Source organism: Pteropus medius, unplaced genomic scaffold (assembly GCF_902729225.1).
Source record: "Pteropus medius unplaced genomic scaffold, Ma_sr-lr_union100, whole genome shotgun sequence".
Lineage (NCBI taxonomy): Eukaryota > Metazoa > Chordata > Mammalia > Chiroptera > Pteropodidae > Pteropus > Pteropus medius.
The window spans coordinates 48,302,243-48,316,053 of NW_024349800.1; the positions used below are offsets into that span (position 1 = coordinate 48,302,243).

Sequence of the window (13,811 nt, forward strand, 5' to 3'; positions counted from 1 at the left end):
GACTAATGAGCTGTTCCCCGAATTACTCTGGCTCTCGGGCTCTCCGCATTCCTCCCAAGTGGTCGCCTGGCCTCTGCTCCAACCTCTCCAGGGAACAGCAGCTCTCCACCTCACAGGCGCCCACTCTACCCGGGGCAGAATCCACCGAGCCCCTCACTCTCCAGAGGAAACTGAGGCTCACACAGCCGGTTGCCGGAAGCAGCACCAGGCCTGGGACCTCCTCTCCTGATACTGAGCCGGCCACAGGCCATACACTTCCCATTCTCCTGCCTGTCAGCTGAGAAATTGGGGACACGCATCACCTCCTGAGGCCACGGGCCCAACTCTTCTGTCCATCTTCGTTCTCCTACCACAGAACGGGGAGGCCCCTCAGCCAGCCTCCCAGCTCAGAGAGTGGAGACAAAGCTCAGACTGAGTCCCTAGAACATTCTGAAGCCCTCTCCAGGCCAGAGAGTCCCCACACAGCAAGCCGAGCAGGGAGGGCCAGCGTCAGTCCGCGGAGAGCTGGGCCGGCATGGAAGGCCTGACCTGGCTACAGCTCCCAGGCAGAGGCCAGTCCCAAGGAGAGTCAGAGAAGAGCCCGCCACCACGGCCGCCCTTGGTGTCCCTTACCTGCAGGGACAGCGTCACGGGTGCCCATGCCCTGGGTGGAGAAGGTGCCTGGGAGGTTGTCCAGAGGCCACAGCTACTCCCCAGGCTGTGAGTACAGTCCTCGGGGGTCCGAGGGCCCCAACCTATAAGCATCCAGGGATCTCTGGTCAGGAGGGGCAGAGAGAAGTCAGTACACACAAATAACAAATACTTTTTAAATGCTTTGCAGAAAGCCCTTCAGGAGCTAAATAAAGCATTCTGTACTGAAGAAATCTGCCACTGGACCGAAAGACAGTTCTTGTGTGACATTTAGACTCTCTCAGACACTTCAGAATTTCCAAGTGCCAAGGCCATGTGCCCGTGGGCACCAAGGGACAGTGGAATTTATCAAGGGGTGGCGGGGGCCTGACACTTTGTTTAAACCCATTACCCTACCAGCTGCCCTGGAAGCTCATGACAAATGTTGAGCTTTGTGACCTTGATCATCACTCAGCTATCACGTGGTGTCTCCCAGGAACTAGCTCTCTAGTTTCCTTTTGGGACACACCTGTGTCTTGAAGTTCTTGGCCCTCATTCTCACCTCAGTGGCCACGCCAAACCTCTGGCCCTCTCAGCCATTTCACGGTCCCGTGGCTGACTACTTGACCACCCCAAGCCTCCTTCCAGCCTCCCTTAAACCTCTGGGGTCAGTCATCGGCTGTTGCCCTCAACCTAACTTCATTCTCTTTCTATGTGACAAGGGTCTCACCCAGACTCTGTGACTTTGCACAATTTTATAAGTCATTTGCTGAGGTAATGGTGAGTCACTTTTACCCTGACAGGTAGGGAGGTGGCTTGTGATTAAATCAGGGCAAAAGGTCACATCTACATCTAAAAGGCCACTAATTTCTACTCGAGAGTAGCTCTCTCTCGAGATATCATCTGGGGACAGGGCAGCATGCAGTGCCAACTCCCTTTGGCTGAGCAAGAAATCCCAACTCAGGAACTGAGAGAACCTGCCTCCTGTCTGGAAACCAGGCCGCCACCCCTCCCTGCCCAGTCCCCAGCAAGCAGAGCAGCTCCTAGCAACCCTTCTGGCCAAACACAGGCTCCAGCGCAGTCCTGGCCTCGTCTCACCGCTCACGACCTCAAGCCACTTAGGTCCTCTGTCTGAGGACGATTTTCTCCACAATCAGAGGAGAAGGCAACGCCCTGTCTGCTGACCACAGGGATGACAAGCAGCCAGAAATGTCCACAAGACATAGCAGGTATCCCTAGCAAGGCGGTAGAAGATTCTAGCCCACAGGTTCCAACACCCCATCCCTCGCCTCAGGGGCTGGGAAAGAGTCAGGAGGTAGGTGAGGTGGCTGCTTCTGACAAAGCCCAACAGGAATGTTCCAGGAGGGGACACACCTCCCACGGCTGAATTACAGCAAACGAGGTGGAGTTCAGGCTTTGGGGACAATGAGAGTTGCGAGCCCCACAACCTCCTGCTACCCATAACCAACTAGAGCATAGAAGTTCTGTGCAAATTTTGTGTAGATGAGTAATATTTACCTACAGCTCTTGTTCTTAACCTCAGCTGTAGCTCAGAACCACCTGGGAACTGATTAAAACGACAGATTCCAAAACCCCACCTCAGGCCCCTACTGAACTAGTTCTTCTAGGGAGCAGGCCACAGGGATCTGTTTCATTTCTTTGTTTTTTTTTCTCCCTTAAGTCCTGAGTGATTTTCATGTTCAAACAGGATTAAGAACAACTGAGCCATATAATTCAGATTCACTTTATAATAAGATCCCAGCCTTATTTCTCACATTCGCCATCAAAACGGCTATTGCCTCAGTTTCCCCAAGCGGTCACTCCCAAAAAGGCTAAAGAGAAGATTTGGAGCTGTCTGAGAGTATAGATAGCACAGGGTTCAGTGGCCACCTCTACTGTAAAGAGCCTTCTGAACAAGACTGTTCCCCACCTCAGCCACCACAAACTTCTCCAGGCAGAAGGGCCAAGACAGCCCACATTATTCTATGCCCCAGAGCAAATCAGCAGTACAGAAAAGAAACCTGGATGCTTCACAGCCTGCTAAGGCATCCATCAGGCAGAGTCCCTTTTAAGCCTGCCCCTGCCTGTGTCTACACCTTTGACCTCTCAAGCCCCCAGGGTCTACAGTGCAGGATCACCTAGGCGCCTACCTGCCCAAGGACAAACAACTATGTCTTATGTCTTACGTGAGAGCAGCGGGTGGCACCTCCCCCAGGAAAGTCACAGAGGCCCAGGACCTGGTGGGAACGTAAAAATCCATGTCCAAACTATAAAGACTAGAATCAGATATTCCAGCCCAAATGTGGACAAAGCTTTGGGGTTTAGTATGGACAGTACTTAACACCTGATCCCCAAGGAACGATTCAGTGAGTCTCCGTTTGCCTCCGGCAGTCTTCTGTGCACCAAGGCGTGACTAACCCCTGTTGGAACAGTCAGGCTCTGACCTAAAGGACTAAGAGCCAGTGGGTTCTGGGGACCAGGATTCTATTCTCATGTCTCGATGCTCTGATTCCTCGAGCTGTTGGGTCTTCCACCCTCAGCTTCAATTTTCCAGCTCAGGGAATGGGGCAGTCCAAGAAAATTGGCCGTTGCCCACTCCTTCCACCGAAGCTATGACTAGAGATTCCATGGTGACCGGCACCACAGGAATGAGGAAAGGTGACAAAAGAAACAGGTTTCAAGTGGACAGGAAACAAAAACTAGGACCAGCCCAGTAAAGAATGCCAGTTCTAGAGCAAAATCCTAACCACCCCAGGGCCTTGCACAGCCCACAGGGAGCCGGTGCCTTGTTCCACGTCCACCTCGCTTCTGTGGGAGCGAGGCAGAGACTGGTCCTGAGAGAATAGTCCTTGGACAGGAAGGCAAGGGACAAGCCTGAGGAGGGAGGAAGGGTCAGAGCAGAGAGGACAAGGAGATGGCCTTGACCCTGAGACGCAGCCCCACCTGCCCACCCTCCCAGGGGCTGCTGCACCCAAAGCTTCTCTTCACGTGGGTGTGACCCTGTCCACTTCTCCTTGCAGACTCCTGAGAAACGTGGGTTCCAGTGAGTCAGGGTTCTCACCTCCTCGGACGTGTTTGGTGGACTGGCGCCCACGTCAAGATGAGTGGAGAAAGGGAAGAGGGCAAAGTGGGCAGAGCTAACGAACTTAGTTTTTGAACCCAAAAATACGCCCCCCATGGAAACACTCTTCGAAGAGAGGCTCAGACTGAGGCACCCCTCCTACCCCACACCCCATGCCCAGAATCCTCCTGAACGCCCCCCTCAGGGATCTCACAACTTTTGCTTTGGAGACCTGCCCTCAACCCTCCTATAGTAACTTAGGAAAGTTATTTAATTTCTTTGAACTTTGGTTTCTCCATCTGAAAAAAAAAAAAAAAAAGTCCTAATAAAGGATACTGTTAGGATTAAAGGAAGTCATGTATAAAAATAATTTAGGACCCTCGCTAGTACCTAGTAGTTGCTCGATAATGTCAGGTCTGAGCTCTTTCTCCTCCTTCCCCTGCCCACCCATGCCACCCACACTCTTTGGAGTTATGATGGGCCAGTCCTCCATTCCTACAAGACAGACCCAGGTGACACAGGCAATCCTCATGAGGAGGAGACAGACGGGTCTACAGAGTAAAGGGGCAAATTAGACGGTCCTTTGACCCCCTGCAGATCTCACCCATGATTCCATGCCGCTAACTCAGCGCTCCCTGTGATGCCCGGCAGAATGCAGTCAGTCCTGGGCAGAGATGGGCTCACAGGGAGAGCAGCAGCCCTGTCTGGCTCAGCACCTGGAGACGCTCCCAGAAAAGCAGCATTCTCACCGGGCTTGGCAGGAAGCGGGATCCAGATGAGTATAGAAATGGGAAAGGTGTTCCAGGCTGAGGAAACAGTCTAAGCAAAGGCATGAAGGGAACGCACAGCTGAGTCTGAGAAGGTGGATCAGGGCCAGGATGGGAGACCTGGGAAACTCTGTCAGAGAGTCTGGGTCTGTTCTGCTAGCAGAGGGAGCTCTCTAAAGACTTTTCAAGGAGAGGGATGACATTGTCTGACTTGCGTTTTCATGCAGATCCCTTGAACTTCCTAGAGAAGGAGGGCCTTTGACAAGATCTTAGGACTGAAAATGAGACACCACTAGCCCAGCCTCTGGAGTAGGCACAGAGAAAATATGCGACTTAACCAAGATTTGCCATTAGTCATTGGCAGAGTTCAGACCAGATAGCATAACCCTTCCTATACCCCAAGCTGTCTCCCTAAGGGTAAAGAGTCACCACTGGACCCCTCTGCTCATCATACTCACACCTCACCCCTCTACCCAGCTCCTCCTCCCCCGACAGGAGGCGGCCATCCCACAGACCTCCAGGGAAAACTCTTGATCTTCTCAATTGACCTATCGGCCTCTGACCTCCCGGGTTCCATCTATAACTCAAAGTCTGAGATCCACTCACTCATTCGACCACTTGCTAGGTACTAGGATACAAAGGTGAATAAGATTAAATTCCAGGACCTATGAGCTGTGCGACTGCAGGCATGTTGCCTAACTTCTCTGAGCCCGTTTCTTTAACTGTAAATATGGAGATGATACCTATCCCACTTCAATATTGCATTCGATAAAATACAAAACTCACTGCGTGCTGAGTCTGGCCCTTACAAGTAGTAATAGCCATCATTAGTGCAACGAACAAAGCTCGCAGCAGCTGTAGGTGGACGGGTTTGGGTGGACAGGGCAGGAGGCTATGGAAAGAATCCCGGAGAGAGAGAAGAAGAGTGCAATTTGGGGCCGAGGTGGATCAAACTGGGGAAAGAGGCAGGCCTGAAACACGCTTAGGATAAGGGGAGTTGGGGGTAATCTAGACTGAGTCTGGTTTCTGGCGCGGGCACCTAGAGGACAGGGCGGTGTTCACAGGAGGAGGGGCCCGTCTGAGAGAGACTCAGTTCCGGTTTGGACAAGCTGGTTCATGGACACCCAGGTGGAGGCATCCAGGAAGCAGCAAGTCTGCGGCTCGAGGAGGATGGTCATCAGTGAGAAGTCCAGGCTGTGACAGAATGCCTGGACAGAATGCCTGGAGCAAGGACAGTCCAGGAACCTGGGGAACAGGTGCCGGAAAAGCCAGGAGAGTAAAGAGTGAGCGGAAGCGTCCGCTCAGCAAAGAGGTCGGGTGGGGTAAGGACTGGGCAGAGCCCAGTGGATGCGACCATTAGGTAATCGATCATCCTGAAGGTTAGTGAGAGCACTTTCTGTGCATGTGGGGACCTGGAGTCGGTGAGTATAGGCAGCTCTAGAAATGTTGGATGAGAAAGGGAGGAGAAAGACCAGGTGGTAGCTGGGGGGGAGTGAAGGGTGGATGAAGTTTGTGTTGTTTGCTGATGTGTTCTCCGTGTTTTTATGGGTAGAAATTACTAGAGCATATTCACAGGAGGAGAGAGATGGCCAGGAGAAGGGAAAGGCTGAGGATGTGGAAGGTGGAAGGTGAAAGGGGAATTGACGGAGCAGAATCCCAGAGCCAACTGGATCGGGAGAAAGGTACAGGCACAGGCAGGGGTTCGCCTGGCTGGAGGAGGGCAGCATGGGGGGTCCAGAGGGAGCAGGCAGAAAGGTGAGGGGCCAGGGTGGAAGGCCTTGACATTGTAAATGAAGTGGGAGGTACGCCTGCTGAGCATGAGAGCTGCACTCAGAAGTTCGGGAACACAGTGTATTCTGACCCCAGAAAAAATTCGATTCCATTCCTTTTCCCACCCAGCCCCAGCCAGATGCCTCCATCTTTGTTAGCCTGGGGCAGGGCTGATTTCCTCTCATCCTCTAGGTAAAAACTTGGCCTCTCTTGGAGCTGATAGCCCCAACAGCCACCTCCACCCAAAATTGGGAGACTGATATTCATCCCACCAGACCCTTTGTGAGGGGATATCCAAGGGCTCCCCACTCAGGCTCCTGGCTCCTGCTGTGACTGGCACATGGGCTAGCAGGAAGGCAGTGCACAGGTGAGATGGGCTTCCCCCTATAACCTTCCTTTCCTGGGTCCCCTAAGCAGCTTTGGAGATACACCCACAGGTGGCTGCAGTTGCCATATCCCTGCCGTGGGGTTGGATGGGACCCATACTCCTATAAGCCATCTGTCCTCCAGACAGTGTGAGGTCAGCTCTCAGACCCACGGGAATTTAAAGAAATGCAGACAAAGTGCAAACACAGTGGCAGGCACATGGTAACAACTCAACAATTGTAGCATGAAAGAATGAATTAAAATTAGAGCAGGTCTTTCCAGCCAGTCTTGTTCAGAAGAAACTAAGTGAAGGAAACATTTCTTGTTCTACGCTGCTATGGGCCAGGCACTGAGCTCGGTGCTACTAAATGTTACGCCATTTCACTTTGGAAACAGAGCAACAAGGCAGATATTATTGCCCTCAGTTGAGGCTCAGAGAGGTTAAGGAACTAGATCAAGGCCACAGAGCTATTCTGCTCTTGGCAGTGGAGGAACACAGTATTTCAGAGTGAGCCCTGAAGAGTCACCAGACTTGGACCTGCTAGCTGAGTGAAGTCACACAGCTAAACTCTCAGCACACAACCCATCACTAAACTTCTTCAAGCCTCCATTTAAGTGCAAAATGGACATAATAATATCTATTCACAAGGTTATTGAGAGTATTAAATAAAATGTGAAAAGCATTTAATACTATCTCTGACCCCTAGCAAGTATTCAATAAAAAGTGGCTATCAACATTATTGTTTGTTTAATAACTATTTTACTGTGTGTGTTCAGATACCCAAGGAGAGGGAAATGTCCTTCCTGAAAGTTTTTGGGGCAAGAAGCTAGAGGCCTGGCTGAGGCTGGATGGCAAAATAGAGGGGTCACCTGGTGGAGCAGGATACCCTCTGGGGTGAGCAGCAGGCAACAGGCAGGCCAAAGCAGGACACTCACAAGAGCAGTTGAAGTTCCACCTTGCTGGGAAATGCTCTGAGACATCCCTTCTTACCTACGTTGTTAGTGCCCACATCTTAATGGCCTCTCAGGACAGAGTAGATCTCATGGCCAAGAGCCCAAAGAGGTGCTTCTCAACCGTCTTTATGCCCAACACAGCTGAGGAATGCAGTCTTCCATGTGTAATAGCTCAGCGTGTTGGTTTGGGGGGGTGGGTGGAAGAGAGAGAGGAAGGGGAAAGCTATGTACATGTTGAGGTCTGTGACATTTGAAACAGTCCCCTGCTGAGAACAGTCCCCAGAAATTTTGAAGTGAGAGTCATTGGTCTAGAAGATAAGGGAAAGGCTTCAGTGAGATAAAGTTTTATTTAAACTGTCTTTGAAAAACAGGGCTGCTCTGTTTGATCGTCCAGGTCGGTCACTGTACAGGACATCACAATTCAGGGGACATCCCTTACTGTAAAGATTTGTTTATTTATTACAGCCCTTCTCTGATGAATAAAAGCAAAGTTTTTCGAGAAAGAGGCGTCTTTTTCTAATTCACGCAAAGGCACTGTATGAGCAAATGGCAGCCCTTGTGACAAAAGGTTCTTAATGTATCCATAAATTTATGAAATTCAAAATCTGCTGAGCCTGCTCTCACTTTTGTGTATCATGTTGATGCAAATATAAATCAGAGATCGGAACATGAGCTAGTAATTTAGTGAAGTTTCACATTGTGGGGACAAGATGTGCCTTTACCTGTTCAGCTAGTCTCCTGGCTGGTAAATGGAGGGGGGGGGATTAACCTGAGGCCCAGAGAGGCTGTAGGACATACTGAGAGCTGTCAAGAGCCCATGCTATCCTGGGGCCCACACCCCTACAGGCATCATACTGGCCACCCACTGAGCAGAGCTAGGAGGAAAGCTTCCTTCTCCAACCTCCCACGAAGTCTTTCACAAAACAGTCACCTCCGTATGGCAGTGCCTGGTCAGAGCCATGACAGTACATTCCTGAGGACCAAGGTTCTTAGTGGGGATGGATGCCATTGTGTCAAATCCTGCCTGAAATTATGCAGCCGCTGGCCTGGGCTTAGAAGTCTGCCACCCACCCTGAGATGTCCACCATCAAGGTCTGAGTTGTCCTAGGTTGCAGTCCCGGAGTCCTGAACAGAAAGCGGCCTGGTCCACTGCCCCAGGAATGCTTTCGGCTTGATTTAGGTGTTCCGGGAGCCCTGTTCAGAAGCAGGGACTCCGATCTTCAAACTGCAGTCTGCGAACACTTACAGGCACCAGAGGACCAGAGGGAGTGGGAAGAAGTAAAACATCTTTTCCAATGGGAGTCTCCACAAGGTCATTTTGGCCATGCCTGGCATCTAAATGTCTATCCCATTCCAGGAAAGCGCTCTTGGCAAAGGTCTCTCTCCCAGCAAGAAACTCAGAAGACTTCAGACCTTTTTTTTTTTTTGGTTGAAAAAGGTCAGCTGACCCTTTTATTGCTTGGAGGGTGGGGCAGCCCGCTGCCTCTTCACCAGCACGGCCCCCGGCTGGCTGTGCAGGATGGCACTGGCTCTGCAGATGGCGGCCAGGCGCAGATCCCATGCGGATCACGTGCGGGATGCTGCTGAGGGTGGCCCCCAGGCGTTCTTGTTGATGGTGGTCCGCACATGGGAGGCGGCCGGCTTTCGAGGCCGGATCTCCAACGACCACCACGCCTTTGCTGCAGCCGTCGGCCCCACGCCCACCGCCTGGCAGTGAATCAGCCCGCTGTCGTGGAAGGAGTTGCGGGCCTTCAGGTTTTGTGCTGGGTGCTATGCTCTGCTTGTTCCCCGTGATCAGGAAGCTGGAGCAGTTCCCTATGGCCATCCATTGAGATGTGGCGACAGCTCCTCTCGGTGCAGCAGCCGGAGATACAAAGAGCAGACTTCAGACCTTTCCCCTACGGCCCCAGGAGAAAGCCAGCTCGCCTTGACCAAGAGCTAGAATCTTACTTGAGCGTCTCCTGGGCATATGTCAAGGTTTTGCCCAGGCAACTATAGACAGCCATTTTCTTTCTATCTTTGTTTTATTGAAAGGAAGTCCATGGCCCATGAAGGGATGGAAGTTGGGCCAAGAACCAGAAGTTTTGAAGCAAAGACAAAGCGGAAATCTTAGACCTGCAGATAGCTGCTCTGGAGCCCAGGTCTGCAGCTCAAGGGTTAATGACAGAGCACTAACTTGGACAAGTGCTTGATGTCACGAGGAGACCGGGAGAGTAGACACAGAGGAGCAGGGGGGACAGAGAGAAAAATAGAGGTTGGGAAACGGCTCGGTGAGGGGCTGAGAGAGGGGACCAGGGAATGGAGCCAAAGGGAAGCGGGGAGGAAGAAGGGCAAGCTCAGGTATTTCACCTCCTGGTAGTCAGGGAAATGAAATTAAAGTCAGGATGAGATGCTATCACCAATCTTCCAAGATCGATAAACATCAAGAGTATAGATGAGAGAGATAAAATCCTGCCATTTGCGACAACATGGATGGACCTTGAGGTAAGCATGCTAAGCGAAATAAGCCAGACAGAAAAAGTTGAAAATCACATGATATCACTTATATGTGGGATATAAACCTAAAAGCAACATATAAACAGGACAAACAAACAGAGACTCGTGGACACGGACTATAGACTAGTGGTTACCAGAGGGTGCGGGAGCGGGGAGAGGGGGGAGGTAGACGGGGTAAAGGGGGTCAAATATATGGTGACAGAAAGAAATCTTAACTATGGGAGGTGAATACACAGTATAAATATATACTGTCAAAGTGTACAGCTGAAATGTATTGGATTTCGTTAACCAATGTCACCATAAACATTAATAATTAATTTTTTAAAAAGATTATAGATAATGCCAAGTGCTGATGACATGCAGAACAGTATGGCTTACACGTGGCTGGTGAGGTACAAGTGGGCACAACCACCTGGGAAAGTGGTCCGGCTTTACCCAATAAAGTTAAAGACATGCCAACCCTCTGCCCAGCAATTCCACTCCTAGGCATCCACCCCAGAGAACACTTTGCACATGGGAACCAAGAAAGAAATATGAGACTGTTCATAGCAGCTCTGCTGATAATGGCCAAAATCTGGAAAGAATCTTAATTCCCAACAGAAAAGGGGAGAAATAAATCATGGTGTACTCATGCCATGGAATATTCCACAGCAAAGAATATGAACAAACTACTGCTCTACACAACACCATGGATGAATCCACAGTGTAATATTTAGTGAAAGAAGGCAGACACAAGACTCCATAGAGTGTCATTCTGTTTATATAAAGTTTAAAAAAAGACGAGTATATATTTCTTGACCTGGGTGGTGGTGACTACGCATTCACTTTATAGCTCTTCTTTAAGCAGTTCATGAGTTTCATACATTCTCTGTCTACAAGAGGTTGAACATAAAACAAATGATAAACTTCCAAGTATCCATGATGGGGAGCAGGGTCTGGTGCCTCTGAGGTGGCCTGGGGACAGTGAGAGACCTTCGGAGGTAGGTCTGGCCAGAGCTTAGCTGGATATCTCCCCATTACTTGCTCGCACTACATTCTCCCTTCTTCAGAACTGCTAGGCCAAGGTTCCATGGGCTGAGACAGAGCCAGTGAGCCAGTCCTGGGAGCTGGCCAGCCTGGGGTTGGAAGGCTGCAGGGCCCGGTCCTGCCAGGGAGTGGTGGGGAGCAGCCTGATTATTTCCTCCTACATTCCCCCACCTGGGGCCGGGCACCACCATGCTCTATGACACGCCTCAGTGGTGTACCAACAGAGCCAAGCCCCTTCAGTGCCTTCCAGGGGCCTGGGACCTCTTTGAGGTCCCCAGCCAATGTGAGTTCTTGTCCTAAAGAAGGAATTCACAAAACTCCTATTTCAGGAGCCCAAAATCTGCTCTATAGAGGAACACGATCATCCCCACAATAATAATAACGGTATCAACAAAAGTGGCTTCCGTCCAGCACAGGGGTGACACACTGGTCGCTCTCACTGTCTCCACTCCTCACAAGCAGCCCCAGGGGGGATTACTTACCCCACTTTACAGGTGAGGAAACTCACCTGTAGGAGGCTGAGAGTAAAAAGAGTCAAAGTCCACACAACCAGTAAGAGGTGGGGTCGGAATTTGCACCCAGAAAGCCCCTCCAAGGTCTGTGCTTTACTGGGGTGTCCTCTGCATCCCTGAGCACAGAGCCTTCTCCACCACCCGTCCCACCCCCTCCCGGTGTCATTGCCCTGGCACTTCCAGGGGGCCTTGACTAGGTGGGTGCTGCATGCAGTTTACTCCCAGAGAGCTCTGACAGAGGCCATGGCTGGGGAGGGGACAGCCCAGGGCAGCCCCTCCTTCCTTGGCTTGCAGCACTCAGCAACAGTCCAGCCTCCTCCAGAGCCAACACAGGAAGGCCCAGAGAGAGGACGGGACCTCCCCACAGTCACGCAGCCTCCATTTCATGGCATGATGCCTTTCCTCTCACCGCACCCTTTGTCTTTGCTCCAGATCAGGTCCTTGACACCCCTCCAAGGACTTCAGGTGTCCTGATCCACCCTCCCATTCCCCTCTCCCCACAAAAAGCTTGGTGGACACATCACCTCTCACTTCTCCATCCAGAGGCCAAACTCCTGTCACCGGAGGAATCCAGCTTCCATGGTCTCTCTGCAGACAATGCTGCCGGTGGATCCAAGAAGGCAGGGACGGAGCAGCCCCACGCCTGGCCTGCCCTGGCCCCGCCTCAGCCTCACAGCCCTGAGCTGCGGGCCTCCTGTCTGGGCAGGTGCCGGAGGTGGCCACTGGCCCTGCTGCTGGCGTGCTCCTGCTCTCTGCCAGGCTCTCCTTGAATAAACAAGGCTGCATAGCAACCACTGCTCTGAAGGAGCCCACAGCTCCCTGCATGGGGGAGAGAGGGAGCCAGGAGACGGTTCCCCTTGGCCTCATTTCCTCTGAGGCTCTCCTGGGCACTGGGCCCTCCCAAGTGGCCAAACTCTCCTGTGGGGATGCTATAGAAAGAGAGAGGTGGGCCCCACTACATGGTGACCAAGCAAAGGAGTGCATGGCAGGCTTGGGATAGGGAGGCCATTGGCAGTTAACCCCTGGTTCTGCTGCAGTTGGCATCTGGGACCAATCCTGGTTCAGCTCTCAAGCTGCTCCTGGAAGTGTCTAGGCCTTGGCAGCAGGCTGAGCTGGTTGGAATCCTGATCCTGCTTCTTCCAGCTGTGTGACCTCTGGCCAGTGCTTGACCTTACTCAGCTTTAGTTCCTCATCTATGAAATGGGGATAACAATAGTACTGACCTGATAGTGTTACTATAAGGATTAAATAGGGCACATAATAGGCTTGTGATTGTGTCTAGCACACAGCAGGCCCTCCATCACGGTTAGCGCCTTTTCCCAGAAATACTTACATAGCAGGAAGCTTATGGCCTCCTCCCCAACCAGATTCCACAGCCCCAACGCTTGGAAAATGTGAACCCTAGCAGTCCATGTGTGCTTCCTCATTGAGCCCAGGCCCTTGGACAGAAATTCTAAGCTGGCATCTCCCCCCAAGAATGATGACCTCTCCCACTTCCCACCCTACCCCCTTCTAGCCCTCACCATCCAAAGGACATAGGGGAAGCCAAGGGCTTCACCAACTTTATGCAGCCTTGCAAAGAGCCACTCACCCAAAGACACTAAGAATTTTTCAAGGCAGATCCCTCCATGTTTTTTGCAGATGAATTGGCAGACTATGAAATAAAGAGCAGGGAGAGCTGGTGAGAGACTGTTTGCCCATCCAGGAGGCCTGGCCAACTGAATCACATGTGCCCAGGGCTTGCCAAATGAACCCCCTCCTGGTCTTCTCAGCGCTTTTCTAGGGCTCCCTCCTTGTCTCTGAGACACTACCGAGGGCAGGCCTGTCTGTGGCCTTGGAAAGAGCAGCTTTCATTAACCAAGCTCCAGGCATGGGGCAAGGAGGGCAGCCAATAAGCACTGAGAACAAGTTCCCTGGGCAGGCACTGGACCCATCTAGAAGCCACAGGCCTGCTGGGCTCCATGCAGAGGCTGCTCCGCTCCGCAGGCCCTCTGCAGCCCCTTGGGAGGCAAGCTGGCAAGTTGAACTGAACTGCTAAACTCTCTCCAACAAAAGCCCCAGGAAGAAGGCACTTCCAACAAACTGGGAGGCAATTCCTTGTGCTTTGTATTGGATTCCCTCCTCCCATGAGGTAGGTATGAAGGAAACTGAGGCCTGGCAAGGTAGGCCCCTGTCCATGTTTCACGCTTGTAAGTGAGAATGAGTTATTAGTGGAAACCCCAGACAAGGCAGCTGCTGTGTCCCTTAGCT

At 51.8% G+C, this 13,811-nt stretch overlaps 1 protein-coding gene across 1 annotated transcript in view; it reads right to left on the bottom strand.

Moving 5' to 3' along the window:
• Window positions 1–12,265, bottom strand: part of TOGARAM2 (TOG array regulator of axonemal microtubules 2) — a 50,173-nt gene extending 37,908 nt beyond the window's left edge. The window contains exons 1-2 of the mRNA XM_039887493.1: window positions 12,086–12,265; window positions 613–754 (exon numbers count right to left, since the gene is read on the bottom strand). Of these exons, the coding sequence (XP_039743427.1) occupies window positions 613–640 (28 nt within the window). The 5' untranslated portion in view covers window positions 641–754; window positions 12,086–12,265. The remainder of the gene's footprint in view (window positions 1–612; window positions 755–12,085) is intronic.
• Window positions 12,266–13,811: the final 1,546 nt, after the last annotated feature.